This window comes from Periophthalmus magnuspinnatus, chromosome 8 (genome assembly GCF_009829125.3).
Source record: "Periophthalmus magnuspinnatus isolate fPerMag1 chromosome 8, fPerMag1.2.pri, whole genome shotgun sequence".
In the NCBI taxonomy this organism is placed as follows: Eukaryota; Metazoa; Chordata; class Actinopteri; order Gobiiformes; family Gobiidae; genus Periophthalmus; species Periophthalmus magnuspinnatus.
Window position 1 is genome coordinate 18,374,690 of NC_047133.1, and position 25,013 is coordinate 18,399,702.

At 39.7% G+C, this 25,013-nt stretch overlaps 1 protein-coding gene across 1 annotated transcript in view; it reads right to left on the bottom strand.

Annotated features, from left to right (window-relative positions):
• Positions 1 to 1,885: 1,885 nt before the first annotated feature.
• mpp3a (MAGUK p55 scaffold protein 3a) overlaps positions 1,886 to 25,013 on the bottom strand; it is a 36,352-nt gene continuing 13,224 nt past the window's right edge. Inside the window, exons 5-20 of the mRNA XM_033971643.2 lie at positions 24,697 to 24,777; positions 23,550 to 23,687; positions 22,784 to 22,865; positions 20,888 to 20,973; positions 19,695 to 19,769; positions 18,860 to 19,056; positions 16,509 to 16,573; positions 13,808 to 13,828; positions 11,864 to 11,905; positions 9,611 to 9,676; positions 7,301 to 7,456; positions 6,277 to 6,357; positions 5,393 to 5,486; positions 4,474 to 4,582; positions 3,034 to 3,162; positions 1,886 to 2,098 (exon numbers count right to left, since the gene is read on the bottom strand). Of these exons, the coding sequence (XP_033827534.1) occupies positions 1,886 to 2,098; positions 3,034 to 3,162; positions 4,474 to 4,582; positions 5,393 to 5,486; positions 6,277 to 6,357; positions 7,301 to 7,456; positions 9,611 to 9,676; positions 11,864 to 11,905; positions 13,808 to 13,828; positions 16,509 to 16,573; positions 18,860 to 19,056; positions 19,695 to 19,769; positions 20,888 to 20,973; positions 22,784 to 22,865; positions 23,550 to 23,687; positions 24,697 to 24,777 (1,635 nt within the window). The remainder of the gene's footprint in view (positions 2,099 to 3,033; positions 3,163 to 4,473; positions 4,583 to 5,392; positions 5,487 to 6,276; positions 6,358 to 7,300; positions 7,457 to 9,610; positions 9,677 to 11,863; positions 11,906 to 13,807; positions 13,829 to 16,508; positions 16,574 to 18,859; positions 19,057 to 19,694; positions 19,770 to 20,887; positions 20,974 to 22,783; positions 22,866 to 23,549; positions 23,688 to 24,696; positions 24,778 to 25,013) is intronic.

Consider the following 25,013-nt stretch of genomic DNA (forward strand, 5'->3'; position numbering starts at 1 on the left):
TAAATGTGACTGTTAGCTTTGTGATACGGTGAGCTAGCTAAAATGCTACTGTGCACAGAGCCTGTATGACAATAAAATGAAAAAAAATGTAAACCTGGCTACATCTGTTTTTAAAATTCAAATGTCCCAAAAATTGTCAATTTTTTCCTGTTTATACACATAAAATCCCCCTTTTTTAAATGAAAACATTACACGATGAAAAACTTGTAATACATTTTTTTCTTACATTCATGTGAGTAAACTACAGCAGAAGTTTCAAACTGAGATCTGAACATTTAAGATTTTCTCCAATTCACCTGCAGTGTCTCGCCTTCAGGTTTTACCATGTACTTTTTTGTGTAAGTGCCAAATAAACAGGAATAAGTTTCGATTTCAGACAAATATCCATTGTCTAAACCCTGAACATTAAGAGGACAGACGTGCAGACTCCGCCTCTTCCATTCACAACACTCAGACACAGAAACGCCACAGGAGCTCTACAAAAGCCCCTCGTCGTCGGGATTGCAGGTAAACAGGTTGCATTGAAGTGCTACGAGTGTTGTCGTTGGCACACGAGAAACATACTTTACACTATTTACACGTATATTACGCTTAGTCATGCTTGTAAAAATATCACATTCCTTATATCAAATAATAAATAATAAACAACGTTGGTTTCGAATAGCATTCATTTCGTTGCCATGGCTACGGCTGTGGGATGGCTGCTTTGTTTTGCTGCTTGCTGTGGTACTACGGAGAAGTGGTCAGGAAGCGTTCGGTAAAAGGAAAACGGAAAGTCCATGCTACGGTGGCCCACAAGAGTCAAAATAAAGCTGCAGTTTGTCCAGTTGTTGGCGATAGCTACTGTGAGGAAGTGAGGTGAGAACAGTCCCATGTTATGCTAAAGCCGCGTTTTGAACTTTTGGACAATATTCCCTCAAAAAAAGTGCCTTAACTTGAATTGGTATCACTTTTTAATAACTGCACTTTAATTAGCCTTTAGAAATACCCAAATGCTAACTGCTAACGACGTAATTAAGTAGTTACTAAGCCTGAATCATTCTTAAAAAACTATTTTGTTGTTATTAAAGGTCCTCAATGTTTAAACTGTCTTTCTGAGCAGATAAAAACATTAATTTATGTTGCTAATTTCATGTTATTTCCAACTGTTGCCTGAAGAGGGCGACAAACACTTTATCCAACAGTTTCTTGTCATTTGAAAAGTATCTCCGCACCAAATAGAGATCTTTTCATTATATAAGCAATAATATTAAGATATAAAGCACGAAACAGTAGTGAAAATGCTTCCATAATAGATTCAAAAAGCCTCAAAAGCATAACATGGGTCCTTTAAATGTTACCTGAATTCATGAAAAACAAAGAGAGGACATAGGACTTGTATGACATCATCGTCTCCCTTTGGTTCCTGGTTTTGGGACTGTCCCATTGGAGTCCATTGCAGGGGGAGGTCCAGCAGGCCTCTTGGGTGGGTGGATAGGGATAGTGGGTAGGAAGGGTTGATAGGGTTGGCAGCGTGGGTAGGGTGGGTTAGGGTGGGTGGTTAGGGTGGTTAGAGTGGGCAGGGCAGGTAATGAAGGTGGATAGGGTGGGTACAGTGGCTGGATAGGGTGGGGGTTCAGGGTGGGTAGAGTTGGGGTAGGGTTGGTTTAGGGTGGGTAGGGTTGGGTCACAGTTGATTTAGGGTTGTGTAGGACTGGGTTTCAGGTGGAGAGTGTTGGGTTAGGGTGGGTAGGGTTGGTTTAGGATTGGGTTAGGGTTGTTTAGGATGGGTAGGGTTGGGTTACTGTTGGTTTCAAGTGGGGAGGGTTGATTTAGGGTTGGTAGGGTTGGTTTAGGGTGGCTAGGGTTAGGTAAGGGTTGGGTTAGGGTGGTTTAGGGCTGGGTTTCAGGTGGGGAGGGGTGGTTTAGGCTGGGCAGGGTCACGGCGCGCCCAGTTGAGGGGCACCCAGAAGGCCTCTCTCTCCAGCTGCTCCAGGACCCCCCTCAGGTCTGTACAGGCGCTGGCCGAGTCCTCTTTGATCAGAACGCGGTCCACCATGTGTCCGTACTGCTGCTCGATGTGTGCGGCCGACTGACGCATCTCCTGGAGGTCCTCGTCCTGACGGGAAACGCAAGGATTTAGTTGAATGAATATAATCAATTTCAAGTTTTTTGTGAAAATACAAAAAAAAAAAACTGCCTATTGGTGGTTTTCAGACTCTGGATGTTGTACTTTGCCATGAAATATCCATTATGTAAATTCACACATATCAAACCTGATCATTTGTATCAGTGTCTAGACCCTAGAAGTCGCTATTTCATTGAAACTAAAGCCTTTTTTAAAATCCCACAACCTTTAAAAGTCTATTTACACTTTTATCAGCTCCAGAATAGACTCGTGTAATTTATGCACTTTATGTCTGCGTCTCTCAGTCTGCTCTCAGCCGCCTCTAACTCGTTTTTTGACTAGCACACCCAGACGTCAGCACATCACCTCATCCCTCTATCACGCCATTCACTCCAGTTTCTTTTAGAATTGATTTTAGGCTCTATGTTACATAAAATTGACTCTTGTGAGCTTTAAGCCATGTAATGCTGTTACTTCATCAAAAACAGACCTGGAGTTGTGTTTTGTTTCATTCACACATGTTTGAGTAACACTTTATTATTAGTCTTTCTACATCTCCAGAGCTCAAAATGCTCTGTTCCACCTTGTGATGTCATGAAGTGGTAGTTTTCAAGTTAACAGTTCATTTTACCTTCAGTTCAGTCGAGCTCGGAAATACCAGGGCTGAATTTACCCATATGATTCAAGTGAAGTTGTATATGGAGTTTAAAAACACAGTGGAGCACTGCCTGTATTACCACATGATGACATCACAAGGTGGAACAGAGTGTTTTCAGTTTGAGAGAAGAACTCAGCCTAAATATGCAGGGTTTGTGTGTACTGTATTCATTCAGTTATCTTCTTTTGTACCTTCTATACAAAGATAATATCCATTTATTGATCCGACTAAAGACAAATGACATAAGTAAGGCGTTATAGAAACTCACTGTGATGCGCCCATGATCGCCCCCTCCTGGTGATGTTGCAGCACTGCGTCTCCGTCTGCTCTCCGGGATGCGCGGTTTGACAAATATCACGTAGGGCTTGAACTCGGCGGTCCGCAGACGCCTCAGAGCCTGAGAACAACATTAGATGAGCCAGACTTTAAGAATATCTGCCCTTACAGCTGTGAGCATTTCTGTAATACTGTAATGAGCTGATATTTTGTGTTTAGTTCAGAGTTGACACCTTTTGTTATTCTCATCGCTGTTTATGTAAATGCTTTTGTATGTGACCGTTGGTTACTATGCCGACAAGATAATGTGCTCTATTGGTCAGTTAATGGTCAGTTTTGGAGACTGGCTCTATTGAGTTGAGACTGTTGTTGTTTTGCCCTTGAAAATAAACTAGAGTTTATTCCTTGAACGAACGGACTACTGTAGGTCACAACCCACACCAAAACAAGAGCAAAACAACAGCTCAACTCACTAAAACAGAGTAATTGACCAATAAAACCTTTACACAGTACATGTTTAAACAACTTTTATATAACTGTAGTTTATTATCAGTGAAAACATTTATCATATAGTGGAGAAAATTATGAATAAGCAGAGCCGTCGACAGAAATTTGGGGGCCCGGGGCAAGAAGCCTCACTGTTTTGGATCCCTAAAACCCTGGGGCCTGGGACAAGTGACCCCTTTGCCCCCCCACCTGTCCACTCCCCTGTGGTTAAATAGCTTTCTTCTGCACATGCTGGTGATACAATGGCAGTTGTCTTTGTTGGCGATTATTATGATTGTATAAAATGTCCCACAAACGATTATTGTCAATGCTTTTTATCACGATAAACGATATTGTTATCCCTACTCTATAGTGCACGCAGCTCACTACTTTCAGGTCACATGACTCTGGTGTCTGGTCTAAAGGCTAAACTCTGATAAAACTTGATTTCTGTCATAAATAATGATCAGACTGGACTGGCACAAGTCTTTATGGGCTAATAATGATCATACATGTTTTTTGCAAAGCTGGACCTCACGTAAACAAACTACATTTTACATTTTTTTATCTGAAATGTGGAAATTCTGTCAACTTCTCAGCTCATGCTAAGTTAAGTGGCTAACGCTAACAGAAACAGTTTATTATTGAGTGTTTTATTCATAATCAGGATCAACAGTGAGATAAACCCGCACTTCTTGAAGGTACATTATGGGCAATTTTGAGTGCACTACTTTATCACCAACTTGCCATTCGGACAGGACTAAAAATGGAGTGACCCTTAAATAGCGCCTCCTGTAGGGAATAGAGTGGACATTCGGACATAGCCATAAACAGCTACAAGAATAACAAAAGGTGTCAACTTTGACCTAAACACAAAATATCAGATGATTACAATACGTTCCATGGCTGGTTTGATTATGGATTATGAAGCTAGTTATCGACGTACCTCGGGTTGTACGTCCACAATACACATCTTGTTCTTGGCCTGGACTGAGCGGATAGCTTCTATGCTTGTGCCGTACTGGTTTTCCTTGTATTCACCGTGCTCTATGAACCTAAACATGAACAAGTTAAAGTTTTAGTTCACAGCAGACGACACAATGGTACATTTTTTTGTGATTCAATTTTTTTAATCCAGTGTTTATATCGTTTGCAGTTATAAAAGTTACATTTTGATTATATTTTTCCCCTTTTTAAACCTCACACCTCCCACCTTTTTTCCCTGAGATCCCCTTTTGATGGGCAAATGCAAACAAGAAAAAAAAAATAAAAATAAAATAAAATAAATACACAATAAGGATAAAATAAATAAATAATAATAAATAATTTATTTATAATAATAAATAAATAAATGATTAATAATAATAATAATAATAATAATAATAATAATAATAATAATAATAATAATAATAATAATAATAATAATAATAATAATACAAAATCATGCCTTACAGATGTAGGGAGTAAAAAAAAAAAAAATAAACTAAATAAACTAAAAAAATTAAAAGTGAAATAATAAAAATAATAAATAATCCCATCCAGGTTTGAATTCCCTTTATACAGCAATTGCAAATTTCCTCCATGAAATGACACCAGCAGAAAATGCATTATACATATTCACTATGTATTATTCATTATGTATCTTCTGTGAATATACAGTATGATAAAAGCATCCAAATAATAAAAAAAAACAACAGAAAAAACAGATACATAATATGTTCAGATCTCAGTTTTGGTCAGCAGGTTGGACCAGGTGTTTTTGGCTTTTGCTCCATGCAGTCGAGCAGCACTTGAATTCTCCACTCCACTTGAATTATTTCTCATTTTATGGTTAATTTGTGTGTTTAAATGTGTGTAAATCGTACTTGTTGTTGATCACATCTGCGTCAAACTGCTGCTTGGTGACAAAATGGTATTCTACTCCTTCCTTCTCGTGGGGCTTCTTGGGTCGTGTCGTGTCTGAAAATAAAATAAATGTGTAATATAAAGATTATGGCATCCATCTAGTGCCAGCTGGGTCGTAAACTAAAAAAAAGATTGTAAGTGTTTTTGTGGAGGCATAAATGTAAGTGTAGAGCTGTAATATAAAAAGTGTAGTTCAAAAATGAGTTGGGTTATTTTTGTTTTATTTAGCCAGAGGTTTATAAAAATAAAAAATAAAATAAAAATGCTTTAAGGGTGGGGTTGGTGGAATGTGTGGGGAGGATGGGTGGTGTGAGTAGGGTGGTTATGGTGGGTAGGCAAGTTGGATAGGGTGGCCAAGGGTGGGTGGGTAGGGTGGGGGGGTTTAGGGTGGTTCTGTTTGGTAGGGTGGTTGGGGAGGGTGCCCAAGGGTGGGAGTGTAGGAGAGTAGGATCGGTGGGGAGGGTGTGTGGTCAGGGTCGGTAGGAAGGGTGGTTGGGTCAATACTGATGATCGATGGGCAGGTTGGTAGAGCAGGTAGATTAGGTAGGGTGGTGTTGGTAGAGTGGGTGTGTTATGGTGGGTAGGGTGGGTAGGGTGGTTAGCGTGTGTAGGTTGGATATGGTGGGTTGAATGGTTAGAATGCATTAGGGTAGTTAGGGTGGGTGGGGTGTAGTGAAAAATTTTTTTTTATTGTATTTATCCAGATGTTAATTAAAAAAAAGTCCCTTAAGTTCACGGCTCTGAAGTAGAACCCTGCACCTTTCCTTTAGTTCACACTGAACCTCACTGACACTAAACACAGTCTGGACTCGTCCAGGGGACGACTGGTCCTGCAGAGACTTACGAGGGACAGCCACCGCGTATCGATGAGGGTTCTCTGCGATCACTCGCTGTTTGAGCTCGTTTATCCGAGCTCCAAGAGAACCTGAACAGAGAGAAGAGGAAGTCAGGACTTGTAGAAGAAATAGAGATGTTTAATCTATAAAATCTATTAATACTGGCTAGACAAGATCTCTAGGAGTTTTAATGTTCTTTAATGTGTTGTGTAGTTAATTATTTTTTATTTATTTTTTTATTATAAATATTATTATTATTTTATTATTCTTCCTTTAAGGGTAGAATGTAACAGATTACAGTTAGTCGAAATAAGTATTCTGAATATGTATTTTACCTATGTATTCAGTTACTTCCCAACACTGTACAAATATTACTGCTATTTATCCATAGTAACATAGTATCAAAGTAAAAGTAGTAAAGTACTGTACTTAAGTATACACTTTAGGCATTTGTACTTTACTTAAGTCAATTTTAAAGTTGATAATTTTTACTTTTACTTCACTACATTTGAGACCAGTATCTGTACTTTCTACTCTACTATATTTTTAACTTGACTGACTATTTTTTATTATTGTCTGAAAAGGCTGAGGGTTTATTTTTAACATGTTCATAATTTGAGGAAAACAAAAATATACAAATAAAACAACTAGAAAAACATCCATTCAGTTTTTTGTAAAAAAAAATTCAGCTCAAATCTTTATCAAAATTACCACATTTGAAGCTTTATAAGACTCAATATCTGCACAAAATATTTTTACTTTTTACTCTTTAAGTACATAAATGAGTACTTTAATACTTTTACTTAAGTAAATTTTTTCATGTGATACTTTAACTAGATTTTTTTTGCTCCAGTATCTGTACTTTTACTTAAGTAACAAAACTGAGTACTTCTTCCATCACTGCTGTTTCTGCCCCTTCAGTAAACATTATTACAACTGCAGCAAACACACCACAGCTAAAGCCTCTACTTCCAGCTGTACTTTAGTGTCATTTTCAGTGAGAGTTTTGTCCAGCAGGGGTCAGTGTCTCACCGATGAGCACGACGAGCCGCGGCCTCTCGTTGGGTCTCTGCTGATAACGAGTCACTTCCTCGTACGTCAGGAAATCTGAGTCTCCAGGATCTGAACCTTCACCTGAGGAACCCTGTCTGTCCTTACGACTCAGACGAAAACTCCTCCTCAGACCGGCTGTGGAGAGAAGAGAGGAGGAAGAGAGGAAGAGAGAGGAGGAGAGAGAGTGGAGAGAGAGAGAAAGAGGAGGAGAGAGAGAGAAGAGAGAGAGGAAAGGGAGAGAAAGAAAGAGGAGGAGGAGAGAAGGAGGACAGAGGAGAACAAAAGAAAGAAAGAGGAGGAGAGGAGAAGGAGAGAGGATAGAAAGAAAGAGGAGGCGAGGAGGAGGAGAGAGGAGAGCAAGGAGAGAGGGAGGAGGAGAGGGGGGATAGAGAGGAAAGGGAGGAGGAGAGAAGAGAAGAGAGAGGAGAGAGGGATCGAGAGAAGGGGGAGAGAGGAGAGAGGGAGGAGGAAGGAGAGAAGCGGGGAAGGAGGGGTGGAAGAGGGGGAGATGAGGAGAGAGGAGACAAGAGAAAATAGAGGAGAGATGGGAGAGGAAGGAGAGGGGGAAGAGAGAAGGAGAAGGAGAGAGGAGAGAGAAGGAGAGAAAGGAGAGGAGAGAGAAGCAAGGGAGAGAAAGAGGAGGGATGGAGGAAAGAGGGAGAGAAAGAGGGACACAGAGAGTAGAAGGAGAGGGGGGACGAGAGAGGGACAGAGCAAGGAGAGAAGAGAGGAGGGTTGAGAGAAGGAGGAAAGAAGAAGGAGAGAGGGAGAAGAGGAGAGAGGAGGAGAGGCAAGAGAGGGACAGAGTGAGGAAAGAAGAGAGGGGGAGGAGAGAGGAAATGGAGAGAGGACAGAAGAGAGAGGGAGGATGACAGAGGGAGAGAAGAGAGAGGGAGGAAAGAGAAGAGAGGGAGAAGGAGGGGGGAGAAGAGAAGAGGGGTAGAAAAAGGGAGATAGAAAGAAATTGGATGGGAGAGGAGGTAAACCAAAACAGAGAAAGAGATTGGAAGGGAGGGAAAAGTGAGATAGAGAGAGAGGGGGTAAAGACAGAAGGAGGGATAGAGAGCGGGGGGTAGGACAGAAAGTCAGAAAGGGGAGAGTGGAAGGCACAGAGAGAATGAGAGAGAGTAAGAGAGAGAGAAGGATGGACAGAGAAAGAAAGAGTGATAAGAGATTAAGTGAAACGTGCAGACATATTTAAACAGCTCATTTACAGGATGCAGCTGAATGTTTCTAAACACTGTGCTCTGAGCTCATGCATTAAATCATCCTGAGTCTCATTAAAGACAAAAGTCATCAGTGTGAAAACGACGAGATGCAGACGGAGGTGGAAAAGAAAAGACATTTCAATAGATTCAAAACAGTAAAGCTAGAAATAATAGTGATGATGTGTGTCACGTTTTTACAGCAGTAGAAGAAGTACTGTATTCTGTTGCTGAAGTAAAAGTACAGATACTGGAGCAAAAAACTTTTACGTAAAAGTATAATGTGAAAAATCTGCCTAAGTAAAAGTTTTAAAGTACCAGTTTAAAAAATATATTTAAAGAGTAAAAAGTAAAAGAATTCCACGCAGATTTTGAATCTCATAAAGCTCAAATGTTGTGATTTTGATAAAGATTTGAGCTGAATTTTGTTCAACAGAAACGACTGAATTGATCAATTTTTTCAGCTGTTTTTATTTGCTCAAATTATGAACATGTTAAAAATAAACTCTCAGCCTTTTCAGCAGGTTTCAAACTATAATAAAACATACTTTTACTTTTCAGTCCTGCTCATAAAAGTAGTGGAGTAGAAAGTACAGATACTGCTCTCAAATGTAGTGAAGTAAAAGTAAAAAGTATCCAGTGTTAAATGTACTTAAAGGGTAATATAGGACCTTTAATTAAAGTACACATACCTAAAATCTTTACTTAAGTACAGTACTTACTTTGTTATGTTCCACCACTGCATTTCTAAATACTAATAGTAATTGAAACAGCAATTTTACTCATCAAAACTATATTAGCAGCAAAAAAATGTGTTTGAAAATATCTAGTTCCTTTCCACCTCTGCCGACATTTCAAACCCTCGTCTCTCATGCATGGTAAGTACGTAACAGTTCCATGTTTGCACTAGTACTATAGTATCAGTAAGTCTCATGCTGCCTTATACTGTGTGTGTTCAACTATGAGGCAGGAGCCACAGACAGCCTGATCCCAGGACCAAAAACCTCCCAAAACCCCCAAAGTCCCGGGAAAAGGTGTGTCTGCTCCTGTCAGTGCAGTGAACCCGCGGAGTGAGGCACTGTACCTGAGTAAAACTCCCATGAAAACACCTGGCCACAGGAGGGCGCCACTGCTTTACACTTAGGAGAGACTGTAAGTGCCGTTAGAGCATGACACAACCCACAGCGCCCCCCGGTGGAGAGCGAGCGACGGACAACAGCGTGCCTGGGGTCAAGTGAAATGCAACCAACGCGGCAGGGCGGGACTCCACAGAGCACAGGGGGGAGGGGCGAGGGGGGAAAAGGGGCGAGGTTTCGAGCAGTGCAGGGGTAACTGGCGGAGAGGGCACATGGAGGAGGGCGTGGGGGGCAAATACGGCTCAGAGGAGGGAGTGCAGAGGGAGGGGTTTTGAAGCACGCAGCGGCATAAACAGAAGCAGGAGGTACACAGCTTTAAAAAGGGGCTTCATTCAGTGAGTGCAGAGGGACTGTGTGCTCAGGCAACACAGCGCAGACTAGTGGTGTGGAGGTGGTAACATGTACACAGCAAAGCAGGTAAGAGGAAGGCTAAAAATGGTTTAACACAATCTAAAATTTTACTTTTGACTTTTAAAACACTGGCTCACTCGTTTAATCGGACTGTTGTGTTCAAAATGAATAAGGCCGACACCTTTATCAACTCTATTATCATGAACAAATATCCAAAAGAAAGGAAATACAACATCAAAAGTAGAGACGCACCGACGCCGGTTTCAGATATAATGTTTGAACTTGAGGTGACTCACAGGTTGGTGGTGCGATTCCAGCTCCCTCAGATGAATGCTGTTGTTGTGTCCTTGGGAAAGACACTTAACCCACCTCACCCCAGTGTCTGTGTGCACTGGTGTATGAGTGTGTGTGTGTGTGAATGGGTGAGTGGTTCCTTGATGTAAAGCATTTTGAGAGATTTGAAGTCAGAAAAACGCGATATAACCGTTGTGTGATCGTTTACTACAAACACATTTGGATCAGTTTTGTCTTTTTTCATTTTAGTGTAAAGTAAATAAATTTGATTATCAGTCTCTGCCCTGGTATCAGTTGATTTTGAGTATCGACAGACACTTAAAACTAAAGCTTCAAAATCGGTATCGGAACTGAAAAAGCTGTATTGGTGCCTCCCTAATCCAAACATCGTGCATTACCTCACCATATTTACCCAACCACACCACGCAATCTGCACATATCAACTGACATTTTGCCACCAGCTCAAGTCAGTATTACGAGCCTGAATGCCAAAAACCAGCCACACTGCATGTGCTTTTTTAGTTTTCTAGTCTCTTCTTACAAGTGTGGATCACTACTTCTACTTTTGATTAATACTGATATTAAGTAACAGTACTCTCACAGTACAATTTTTAGCTACTCAATGCAATGCATAACTTAAACAGACTAAATTACACAAAATTGACATGTGAGCTTAAAGTTGTGTTCTAATGCAGTTACCTCCTCAAAAACAGACCTGGAGTTGTGTTCTGTTTCATTCACACATGTTTGAGTAACACTTTATTATTAGTCTGTAACATCTCCAAAGCTCAAAATGCTCTGTTCCAACTTGTGATGTCATGAAGTGGTAGTTTTCAAGTTAACAGCTCCTTTTTAACTTTTATTCAGTAGAGATGGGCAATTCCAGGGATGACATTATCCCACTGATTCTAGCAACGGTGTCTGGAGTTTAGTGGGGCACTTCCTGTATTACCACATGATGACATCACAAGGTGGAACAGAGTGTTTTCAGTTTGAGAGAAGAACTCAGCCTAAATATGCAGGGTTTGTGTGTTAAACATGTGTGAATGAAACAAAACACAACTCCAGATCTGTTTGTGAAAGGAAAAAACATGAGAACATAAATCATTGTTTATTGTTTATTATTATTATTATTATTATTATTATTATTATTATTATTATTATTATTATTATTATTATTATTAATTTATTTTTATTTTTATTTAATTTATTTTGTATTTTATTTGTTAAACCTGGAACAGCGGCTTTCTACACTTGCTGAATATAAATACATTTTAAATTACTGTTTTACTGTTTTGCCCCAACAGTCTGTCCCGTCCATCTGTGTCATATCTGACCTCTTCCTCTCTGCAGTCCCTCATGGTCATGTCTTTTCCCCCCTAAACCTTCCTCTTACCCCAACTCGGGCCAGGGCAAATCAGAGAAGGGCAACCCCTTGAGGCAACTGGGGTATAAAGCAGCAGCAGCACGGGCAGCAGAACAGAGCCAGGCTGAGCAGAGAAGAAGAAGAGGAGGAAGAGGAGGAGGAGGCAGAGGGAGGAGGTGCACGCGCTCACCTATGTACTGTCCATTGAAATAGCCCTCACAATCACAGTCTTCTGTAAGGAGCAAGCAGGGAGAAGACGGGATCAGCAAAGGGTCAAAGTTCAAGGGGCGGGGTTAGAGATAAGGTCTTGGGTTGAGTTTGGAGTTTAGGCAGCAGGCAGTGGGAGGAGCAGCCACAGCTTACAAGTCTATGAGATTTAACATCACGAAAAGAACTGGCGTCAACTCTGAAAAACTTAAACATGGCAGATCCAGACCTTTCCAAACAGCACACACACAAACACACTAAGACGCCAACAGAAACTTTATAAACTTTTGCTTCGTTCACAAAAGAATCTAAGTTACAGCTTTAGCAGTAAAAATTAGCATTACAATTAGATCCTTATAGTGAAATCTTGTCTCAACTGAAAAACTTCATCTTAAAAATCTCAAAAATAAGCCCGCCACACACAGGATTTTCAGTCGTAATTATTTTGAAAAGTGTGGAAAAAAGCGCAGACCACCAACATAAGGAGAATTGCATAAGATTTTAAATACTACAGTGGGATATGGCAACGAAGAGACCGCACGCCACAAGCTAAAAGTTCTTCGCACACCTCTGTCAGCTGTTTCCTGTCGACAGTGAAACGACTCACTCTGAGACTCTAAAGTTATTATTATGAGTGAAATGTGGTGCAGTGGTTCAGAAAAATGCTTTTAATGCACAGAAGGATGGAGATAAACCACAGGAAGTAGAGTCGTTATTGCAAATGTGCAGCAGCTTCAGCCTGATCCTTGCTGTGTGGATGTAAACAGACACATGTGAGGATGTACGCTCGCCTTTGTACTTTTAAACAACACTTCAATATATGATGATGATAGCGCCGTCTTGTGGACTGGAGGTCACACATTCTCATGGATAATATGAATGAGATGTTGCCGTTTAACGACTTTACCAGAGCTGAGTAACGACGTCTTTAGATTATTTTCGCTGTTTCCTGAGTTTCTATCTCTGTGTCCGTCCGTCATACTCTGTTTTATTGGCTGTTGCCGTGGTGATGTTTTGGTTCACGCCTACAAAGGGTCATAAATCTGCCAAATGCTCGGGTAGTGTGTGGTGGGCTTTACTGACACAATATGAAAAGACTTTGCACATATATTTAAATCTTACAGTGTTTCAAAATACTACACTGGAAAATGATACTGAACTAAGTATTTCTTGATGTGACCCTTAAAGATGCACTATGTAACATTCCGGGTGGACGCTCAGCCACCTGCTTGCTTTCCATGGGGATTTCATTGCTTTGCAGCTGACACCACCAGTTACAGTTACAGTTCAGATCTGTGGAGAGGCATGTTTTTCAAGGTATTTTTGAGACATAAAAACACCTGTATCTGAATAATAATAAATGTTATAGATGCGATTTCACTCAAGGCAAAGCAGGAACATCTCAGACCAGCAGAGGGCAGACCTTCCAATTGAAAAGTTACGTAGTGAATCTTTAAAATAGTACTTTTTAGTTACTTCTTTCCTTATTTGCTGCAGTGTTTCGTTCCCATCTCTTCTGTTTCCTTGTATCTAATATAGGTTCAAATTGTAACGCAAACTCTATAAATAATTCACTATATAAGATAAGGTAGCACGTTTGAAACAGGAACTGGAACAAAAAAACATGCGGCCCGTATCAGCCTGTGTAAAAATGATCTATCGCTAACCCTTGTTGCTATGTGGACTGTGCTCTCCAGGGAGTTCGTTTTGCCCGTGTATCCCCCCCACAGCAGCAGGGGGCAGGCATTAAGCTGGAAGAGCAGAAATCCCAAATGTCAACTCCACTAGCACACACGTAAGCTGCTATACGCACACATACAGTACACTCATCCAGAGCTAGAGGGCGCTGCAGCGTGTTGTTAATGTGTTTTTTGTGTGTTAAGTTGTGCATGCATTAAACAGGAGTCACAGATGTGTATGGACCCACCTTTATCACAGCCCTGTTCGTCTGGAAGAGCCGCCATAGGGAAACAAAAAAGGGAAAGGATTAGAAGAATAAGACCCCAAAGAGATACAGAAAGGACATCTGACACACAGGGAGGGCATCTGACACAAAGGGACATTTCAGAACATGTTTGTAGAGATATTAACTACAGGGAGAGCAGTTTTTATGCCGAATAAGACCCCATGGAGACGCAGGGAGGGCATCTGACACACAAGGAGGGCCATTTCTATGCAGAATAAGACCCCATGGAGAGACGGGGAGGGCATCTGACACACAAGGAGGGCAGTTTTTATGCAGAATAAGACTGGAGAGTTGGTTGTCTGTGGAGGAGACAAAGATACACAAAAAAAAAGTCCTCCTTTGCGATTTGCTAATTGTCTCCTTCAAATTGCAATTTTGATTTAATTATGATTAATCTATATTGGTGTTTTTCGGATACTGGAATGTGATGATGTCATGCTGCCAGATGGGGGCGCAAGAGCCAGTTTCCCTTTTGATTACATTGTACTGTGCCATGAAATCTTCAAAAGATAAATGCAAAAATGTTGAATCTAATCATCGCTATAACTAATTAAACCCAAGAACTGACTGTACAGGAACAGAAACCAACATTTTAACAATCTTCATTTTACCTGCCTCCATCTGTGTTAAATATTATTGGTCTATAGAATGTTATCACGTCGTCTGGAACCCATTGGTCCGATACAATTTCCAGCAAGAGAGAAAATTTTGAACCACTTTTTACCATTTTACTGCAGTGTGTTCTATACTTAGGTAGTACACAGATTTTTAGCTCACTCCATGTAGAATATAAAGGTAAAAGTTGATTCTAACTTAAGTGCTTTATTGGTGATTATATGCACAACAGTTGCACTAGTACTACTACAACTACTACTACTACAATTACAACACCTACTACTATTATAACAACTACTACTTCTACTACTATTGCTGCTACTGCTGTTATTACTACCACTTTACTACCTTAAAGACTGCCATGTACACTCAGACTTGGCATAATGTTTTACACAATATATGTTTTTCTTATGCAGGGTTTAGAAAGTCACACAGCTTAAACGTAATGTGATCGAGAGCCTTCATCTTTACTCAAAAGTACTTATGTTCAACCCATTTTATAAGTAAATAACATAAAACAGTGATATCTAAGGCCTTTTCGAACTCCTCAGTCCTAATGACGTCAGTGACAGTGCTGGAAGGACGGGCTCACATTTAAAGGTGCTGGTGGGTTTGGGGACATAAATCCAGGAGCAGAGCTGTGTCCCTGAGCTGTTTCTGTGGAGGGCGATGTTTTACTGCACGGGTCGTATACTCTGCTCTCCCTTTGGCTCAGTCCTGATCACTGTGTCCTCAGATTACCGCTACACATCCACATCTATCACACACTTGTGTTTTTGAAACCTACGACAGGATCAGCGGAGAAGGAACGTGACCAAACCTGCAGAAATCAGCCAAAACAATACGACCACCTACGTATATTAGTAGCTGACGTTGTGTTTATGTTCTAGAATTTATTTATAGTAATATCTCAAAATCTGAAGAAAAAAATTTAATATTTCTCTAAAGATAAATCACTTAGAATTACAAATATAGAATCTAGTAAATTAAATATATATATATATATATTATTATAGAATTTAAAATAAAAAATAAAAAAAAATCTACAAATATTCAACCTGATTTTTGCTGATTCAGTAGGTACAAAATTATAATTAATCATTTCCAACTCATTTTGAAAGTAAAAGATCATGTGAACCCAGTCTATTATATCACCATGTTGTTACACGGTTTGACCACCGTTCCTTCTTTAAAACATTTTTGATAAACTCTGCTCTGACCACAGACTATATAAAAAAGTGGACTAAGTGAGTGTGATGTCACCCCCTGACTGTCAATCAAACCTGTTGCTAATGCTAGCGAAAGTGACCTCGGGGAAAGAAGGCGTCTAATTTGTCTGTTATTAATGTTCACATCTTGATTGACAGACACAATAGTGAAATAAAAACACCAGGATCATGCAGAGCGGGTTAATACAAACATTTAAGACCAAAATGATGAGTCTGACAGCAGCAGTTACAGAGAGAGAGGCCACAGTTTTTCAATAGAAAGTGAACTGAAGCCAGAGTCAATGGAGCCAGAAGCACGCACATGCTCACTTCCTGTTTAGAACGCGGCGGCTAGCAGGTTAGCTATGTCCATTTACATATACGGTCTATAGCTCTGACCCAAACCTGTCTGTTCTTACTTCCTGAACACAAACTGTTCACTTTCTGCCTAAAACACAACCAACAGATGTTATTTACCGCCGTCATAATGCTAGAGCTGATTTATTTCAAGTTTACTTTCTATCCTCTTTTACTGTCTGGTTCTTGTGGATAAGCTTCACTTGCAGACAGATAGTGGCCAGATGGAGCTGGAAGAGAGATTAGTTCATAACTGTGATCCTTTGCTCTGTTATAAAAGTGCCTGGATACTGGACAGAGCCGAGCGGAGCCGAGCCACAGTGTAACCTAATGCTTATGAAAAACGCCAATTACCCACAAAAGGTCAATGAAAACATTACAGGAATTACAGCAGGGACTGAGAGCGTGTACGAGCACACAGGAGACACACGGGGGAACTGTGAGTGTGATTATGGGAGTAGTATAGAGTATAGAGAACTTACAAGGCGACTTTTTAGGGGATTTGGGGTTGGGAAGAGTGCCCATTTTGATCCGGTACGCCAGCCGTCTGAGGGGACAGCCACAAGAGCAAAGGAGAGAGAAAGAGATAGCAACAGAAGATTAGAGATAGATATTTAAAACAAGACAAGAAAACAAGGGTGAAGTAAATGTAAAGACAGAGCATTCAACTTGTAAACATGAGGTTTGTTAGTTGAAATAAAGAACAATTTATTTGACCCAAGACCAAAGATGCAGATCTACCTTCTCGCTAAGCCTGACATGATTTTAATGGCAGTTTGCTTGGTATATTGTGATGACGAGCAAACCAGTGTTTTTCTGTTAATTTCAGCTGTAGCCTCAAACACAGACGCTTTGTCCCACCTACGGATTCACTCATCCATTCATTCATTCAAAATAAATGAATAAATAAATAAGTAAATAAATAAATAAAATAAAATAAAATAAAATAAAATAAAATAAAATAAAATAAAATAAAATAAAATAAAATAAAATAAAATAAAATAAAATAAAATAAAATAAAATAAAATAAAATAAAATAAAATAAAGTTTTGACAATTCTGTTTGGTGTTGTGAACGAGGACAGTCCCGTCAGCATCATTCCTTCTTTAAATGAAGAAGTCGTCGCTATAATTTAAGAGGTTTGCTTCAGTTTGAATCTAATAAAATAAGAGCTAAGGGGGGCCGTGTGAGTCTTATTGCCCCGGGCCTCCAAATTTCAGTCAACGGCCCTGCTCATCCATAATATTCTCTGTTATAACTTAAAATCCTTCATATCCATACATTCATTGGCCATGATAATCGTCACACAAAAGTTCAATATCGTCCCATGTCTAGACAGAATGAACCATTATCAAAGAGAATGTGTTGTTGATTGCAAAAGGCACAGTCACATATTGATTAAGATACAAAACAGACACATTTGATTGACACAAAACAGGTAAAAAGTAAATTAAAAACAAGGTTGTGAGAGCAGCCATAAAGGAAACGCTAATATCACTTTAACCTGTGTGTAAATCCTGCTTTACAGAGTTAAACCTATTACAAGTATATGCACGTCTCATATACTTTTGAGATTATTCTGAAGGACGTATAATAATTAAAGTCTAATTCATTAAATCGTGGCTTCCCTGGTAGTACTTTTCCTACAGTGGCCGCTCCTTTTAGTTGAAGTTGGGGGTAATCCTGCGCAGGCTGGAGTGTTGTCACGGATTTGCTGCCTGCTAAGATCTTAAAGCAGATTATAACACTTAAACTACACATCTGCACAGGCCGACTGAAGCATGTGGTCTGCCCCTCTGCAATATGGAGTCTGACTTTTTAGATTTAAAGAGCCACTCGTTCTACAGACGATACTCACGTCACGTCAGAGCAGAGTTGCCACGTACACGGTTTTCAAGCAGAATTGGGCGGTGTTTTATGGGGCCTGTAATACGCTGTTTTCGAATCTGTTATAAAGTTGTTTCCTCGTCACAAACAGACCTGGAGTTGTGTTTTGTTTCATTCACACATGTTTAATTTAATTTCATTTTTTTTAATGTTATATTCAAATCGTCAAAGTAGCCATTATTGAACTGTTTTTTTACTACATAATTTCAAATATCTTACTTCATATGATGTATTCTGTTTGCATATAAAATGTAGAAAGTAGTAAAAATATTATATAATAAATAAATAAATAAATATAGAAAGAAAGGAATACAGAAATAAAGACAGAAATACAGAAAATGAAATACAGAAAGAAAGACCGACATACAGAAAGAAGAAAGAAATATAGAAAGAAAGTAAGAAATAAAGACAGAAAAAGACAGAAATACAGAAAATGAAATACAGAAAGAAAGACCGACATACAGCAAGAAAGAAATACAGAAAGAAGAAAGAAAGAAATATAGAAATAAAGACAGAACTACAGAAATAAACACAGAAAGGAAGGAATACAGAAAGAAAGACAGAAATACAGAAAATGAAATACAGAAAGAAAGACCGACAGAAAGACAGAAAGAAAGAAGTAAAGAAAGAAAGAGAAAATTACAGAAAGAAAGAAAGAAAAGAAAAAAAATTCCTTTTGTTTTAATTAAATTCAATGCATTTTTGTAGACTAAGACCACAACAGCAGTCGCCTCGCAGGGTTTAATAAAACTGTTGATTTAACCTACAGAAAGAAAATGAAACAGTGATGCAGTAGCTGTTTAATAATCCCTGTTCATTGTTTCATAATGCTTTTTCATTAGTTTGTGTTTTAATTACTTTGAATCGTTATTATCACCACACAGACACATTTGCTTCCTTATGCACATCCACAACAGACACACAGTTCAACATCAGCGTGACGTACCTCTCCTGGAACTGTTTGGAGGGGATGAGCCCGGCCCGCAGGTTGCTGTCTCCGACCCGTTTGGCCTGCCACCAGGTGTGGTCGTCCTGACTCACCACCTGCAGGATGTCGCCCTTTTTAAAGGGAAGCCCCGCCTCCTGACAGGGCGTGGCTTTGTCCTCTATGGGGATGTAGTCGAACAAGGCTCTCATGTACACCTGGAAACAGAGGGGTTAAGGTCAGGGTTAAGTTTGAAATAGTCACAAGGATATGGAATAGTTAATATGTTAAAGGTGCGACATTACACAAAATGGACTCTTGTAGCTAAGTCATGTTCTAATGCTGTTACCTCCTCAAAAACAGACCTGGAGTTGTGTTTTGTTTCATTCACACATGTTTGAGTAACACTTTATTATTAGTCTGTTTACATCTCCAAAGCTCAAAATGCTCTGTTCCACCTTGTGATGTCATGAAGTGGTAGTTTTCAAGTTAACAGCTCCTTTTACCTTTAGTTCACAAGAAATTTGCAATTCCAGAGCTGAAATGATCCAAATGATTCTAGTGAAGGTGTATGGAGTTTTAAAACACAGTGGAGCACTTCCTGTATCACCACATGATGACATCACAAGGTGGAACAAAGTGTTTTCTGTTTGAGAGAAAAACTCAACCTAAATATACAGGGTTTGTGTGATAAACATGTGTGAATGAAACAAAATACAACTCCAGGTCTGTTTGTGATGAGGAAACAACATTATAACATAGATCAGAAAACAGCGTAACATGGGACCTTTAAACTAGACTAATATCCAGTACAACAGTGTGTGAAGACGTTGGCAAAGATAGTACGATTTGAAACCTTGCTCTCCTTCAGGCGGTCTTCTTCTTTGATGGCCGGGATTATTTTGAGAGTGATGGAGCCTTGGGACTGGGACTGGACCAAGAAGAGACAGAGAGGTTATAGAAAAATCATTTGAAGTTATACGCAACAAGATATAAAGTACTGGAAACTCATAAAATGTAATGTTCAGACAATCAAGGCTAGCATTTATAGCGGCTAATTTGGAGCTGAGATCCCGATTTATAATCCTGAAGGTTTGTATCATAACAACCAAAGAGCCAATCGGGTGCATTGATGCTGAAAGTACTCGCCCCTTTTGGTTTGGCAGAGAGTGGGCACTTAGCAACATGTTCAATCAAACTTGTTGCTAATGTTAGCGGGAAAGAAGGCACCTATTATTAATGTTGGTATCTTGATTTACAAACAAAAATTAAAACAACCAGGATTATATAGATGAACATTTAATATGAACATTTTAAGACCAAAATGATGAGCCTGACAGCAGCAGTTACAGAGAGAGGAGCCACAGTTTTTCAACAGGAAGTGAATTGGAGCCAGAGTCAATGGAGCTGGAAGTGCGCCCATGCTCACTTCCAATTTGGAACGCAGAGGCTAGCAGGCTAGCTATGTCCATTTATATATACAGTCTATGGTTAGAATAAATCATAAGTTCTATATTAATGGGCTCTGTTCACAACAGCGCCCCCAACCTCACTGTTAGCATCACTACTTCCTGTCCAGTTTTATCTCTGTGAGGTTTTTGCAGAGTCACGCTAAAATGAATAAATATTTAAGCTGCAGGTGGATGTCACTGACAACACGTTAAACACTACACAAATAAAATGAAGACTTCACCAGAGACACTTTTGTGTTTAGAAAGTGACATTAGCGTTAGCATTGAGACATGTTTGTGTCTGAATGCTAATGCTAATTTTGAGGCAGAATAAATATTAAACACCAATATTAAAACAACACCAAAAACTGAAGTATTCTACATTTGAAAGCAATCGTGTAGTCTTTATTTGAATTAATTTGACTTTTAATAGGTAGTTTATTTTATATTTTAGGCTTTTATTAAAAATTAGCATAAGCTTTGATACACAGCGAGCTAGCTACCGTGCTACTGTGTACATAGCCAATTACTCAACCCACCACAGCTAAAACATTAACATCGTTTTCTCTATAACCAAATGAAATAAGGCCTGACGTACCAAGAGCTGGCTGATCTCGTCTGGCCTCTTGTGCAGGACGGAGACGCCATTGACCTCTCGGAGTTCATCCCCAACGTGCACCAGTCCTGTGAGGAGACGCTGATCAGCATCATTTTATCAGTGGAACAAGTACTCAAGTGTGTTACTTAAGTAAAAGTACAGAAACCAGAGCAAAAAAATACTCAAGTAAAAGCAAAAGTATCCATGTTAAAATTGACTTGTGTAAAGTATAGTCAAAGAAACTTCACTTCTGTTCTTTCCACCACTGCATTTCATCACTATTGTTTATAGAGACCCCAGTCCAAACACTAAACCCCAGTGTATCACATATCAATGCTGTTTTCCCCCGGGACAGGCTCGTGTACATGTTATTGTGTGTGATTATATTGAATGCACTCAAGACCGAGCCTCCAGCTGAAATCACCGCAGAGCCTGTGTGTTATCGATGAAAGCAGAGCCAGCGTTTGACACAGCAAGAAAACCAGAAACACATTAAAGATTCATGAGACAAAGCCTGATAATTTTACATTTGCACCGGGCTCGTCCCAACAGGAAAACACAGCCATCCCTCACCCAGGAATGGCCCGTCTTTTTCTACGTGAATTGTTATGTGGTTTATTGAATGAGGATGTTAGCTTGACTTGAAAAACATTTGGGTTTCCAAAAAAAGAGAAAGCAATTAGTTTTATTTTTCTGTGGCATCGCCCTGACTATGGAACAGCGCCCTCTGCCTGTCAGATCTTCTCTAAAAACCCACCTCCTCCCAAAAATGTAATACTACCATATGGACCATGGACTATAAGCCCCTACTTTTTCCCCACACTTTAAACCCAGTGGCCTATACAATAGTGCGGCCAATTTATAGATTTTTACTGGCGAACAGCCACCGGGGGCACTCTCTAGCATTAAATGTAAAAGTGAGACAAATGTGGAGAAAGATTATGTGCTGAAGAATACACTATTTTTGGTTTTTACTGTCATTTTGCTCATCATGCACACACCCTCAACATGGAAAACACACGAGAAAATGCAAATGATGCAGCTTTAAGATAAATACAATGGATCTGTCCATCAAAGAAGGAAATAGAGCCACTGCACGTAAGTTTGGCATCAATGAATTGATGGTGTGGTGTTGCAGGCAGCAGAAGAACTTAGTCAAAGTAAAAAGACGACAAAAGCTTTCAGAGGAAATAAAAGCAGATGGCCCGTGTCGGTGTTGTTTTATTTTCTAAACACAGTTTAGAACAGTTTGAGAGCATGTCTTAAATTAAAACTTAAAAAAACTTCTGTGTACCATCTTTCTGTGTAAATATCTAATGTTACAACATATTTGTAACATGCGACTTGTATTCAGGTGCGGCCTATATATGTACAAAATTAATTTTCTTTTAAAATTTAGTTGGTGTGGCCTATATTCAGGTGCTCAGTATAGTCCAAAAATGACAGTAGCTAGACAGGACATGTTGGTGTTTTATTGTTCTTTTCCAATGTGTTATGTTTTTTGTATATTTGTTTTCTGTTGACTTTTATTTGAAGCACTTTGGCTAACTGAAGCTGTTTTAAATGTACCAAATAAAATATTATTTTGCTTTCAAAGTTTGTAAAAATGCGATGATTTTTAAGGACACACTATGTAATCTGTTGTTATTACTTTGCCTAGAATGTTCCATAATATAGCATTAAGTTTATGTCTTTAAGGAGATAATACATGGGATTGAAAAAATGCCATGCTGTGAAACATCCATGAGAAAACAATAACATCTCCATGGAGACAAGCAACTGGCGACGCTACGCTAAACTCAGGGGCGTCAGATTGCGGGGGTAAAGGGGATGGAATAGATACTGCGTAAGAATGGACAGGAAAGCCATAGGAAGGAGTGTAAGAACTGGGTTTACCGCTGCGGTCGGCTGCTCCTCCTCTCATGATGCGGGCGACCAGCACAGCTCCAGTGGCCTCGTCTCTCCTGATGGTGGCGCCCTGCCAAACAAACGTGAAAACTAATGTCCCCTCTTTTATAACTTCTTCCTTTTTTATTATTTTGACCCTTTTGGGGTAGCCCTGTGACCATAATTACCTGCTGCTTCCACTGAGCAAAGAATCCCTGAAAATGACAAAACTAACAGTACAGCTCTTAGTAATATGCTGGTAACAAAAAGACGTTTAATTTTGTCCTTTTTTTGATTTTGCGTGAAACTGGATAAGAGAGAGAAATCAAATTATTTAAAGTAAGGTAAGGACTAAACCGAGATTAAACCAGGACTAGAAAGTGTACCAAACCTGCTCAACGTCATGACTAAACTGGGACCAAACCAGGACCAAAGGAGACAAAAGGAGTTATCATTCAATACAAAAACAGCTTGAAACATCAACCGCAAATAATCCTAATGATGAAACTGAAAATGAAAAAATATGAGGCACAATTAAATGAAAAAACACAAGTCTGAACCCAACAACTTCGTCCAGAACATTACATGATGCACTGAACAATTATTTTTGTGGGTAAAAATTTCTTGTGAGGACTTTTTCTGCCTTTTTTTCTGTTTTATGGGCTGGTTTCAGTATTATCGTTTGTCGTCTATATTCACTTCAACAGTATATCTCAGTTCGAAATGTGTTATCAGAAAGGCCTAGTGTATATGGGACTAAAATATATGTTCTCACGAGTGGCTCCTTGTTCTTGACCAAGCGGACGATCTTCACCGACTCTTCCTCGAGCTCGTCTTCGTAATCGTCGGGGAGCGGAGGCAGCACCGGGTCAAAGCTCTTTTGTGCTACGGTGTCATGGACAGATAAGACTGCCTGGACACAGACACAAGAGACACTGGGGTGAAAATAATATCTTAGAATTTACATAAAAATACATGGAGAAATCTTTAAGCAGCAGGACTGAAGCAGACCTGCTCTGCAAAATGGACTTTTCAGAGCTTTTTACCATGTTATAGCTGTTTCCTTCTCATTTACCCTCTAGAAGTTGAATTTGGAGCAATTTGTGCATGTTCGAGTAATCTTTAATCGCTTATTTCCAAGACGCCATTTTGCCGATCAACCCGCGTTTTCACCTCCATATGCCCACTGTGATGTACACGCTTCCTTCTCCAATTTTATTTCCTTAATCGATGAGACTCATTGGATTCGGAAGTGTCACATAGACATTTTGGTACAAATTATAAAAAATCTGCTGCTCGCTAATGTGATGTGCAGCTATCCATAAGAGGAGCCAACTCTTTATTGTGATGACATTTATGGTGATGTCAGTTCCCATTGAGCACTGCAGTTTTCTAAGTCGTTTTAGATCAATATTGTGATTTAAAAGCTCCAAATTATAACATAATGATCCACAGGTGTCATAGATTATAACTATAGAGCGACACAAGCGCAATCGTCCAATCAGAAAGCAGAATACCACTGAGGTAACCTGTCAGGAGCATCTCGGGCTCAGGGGCTGGAGGATTTGACCTTGTTCCCTCTCCTTTTCGAGCTTAAATAAGAAAATATATGTGAAATGTGCATTAAGTGTACTGGATATAAGTGTTTAAGTTTTTTTTTTGTAGCGCTTTTCCACCTTCAAGACACTCAAAGCACTTTAGAGCAAGAGCTTTCATACACCAGTGTCCGTGAGATGGGTTAAGTGTCTTGCCCAAGGACGCAATGACAATGACAATTGATCTGTGGGAGCACGAATGGCTCTACAAATGATGTTCATGTCGAGAGTGGGATTCAAAACGCCAGCCTTGGGATCAGTGGACAAATGGTCTACCGACTGAGCTGCTTGCGCCCGGTAAACGAGATGCCACCGTTGATCAAATACCTTTAGATGTGGCGAGGTGAGGAGATGCAGCAGCTCCTTCTCCTCTGTGCTCATTGGTCCACATTGAAGCTCCTCGGCCACCTGACACACACACACACACACACACACACACACGTTGGGTTGGGCTTTCATCATTTCTGGGAACATTTCATTGACTTACATTCATTTCCTGCCAAATGATCTCAACCTTAACCATAGTCACGACTTACATAATCGTGACAAACCCAAAACCTTAACCTATTTTAACCCATAGCTTAACTTTCTGAAAAACTATGATTAGATTTACAGTTTGCCTTTTAATACTAGGATACTATTCA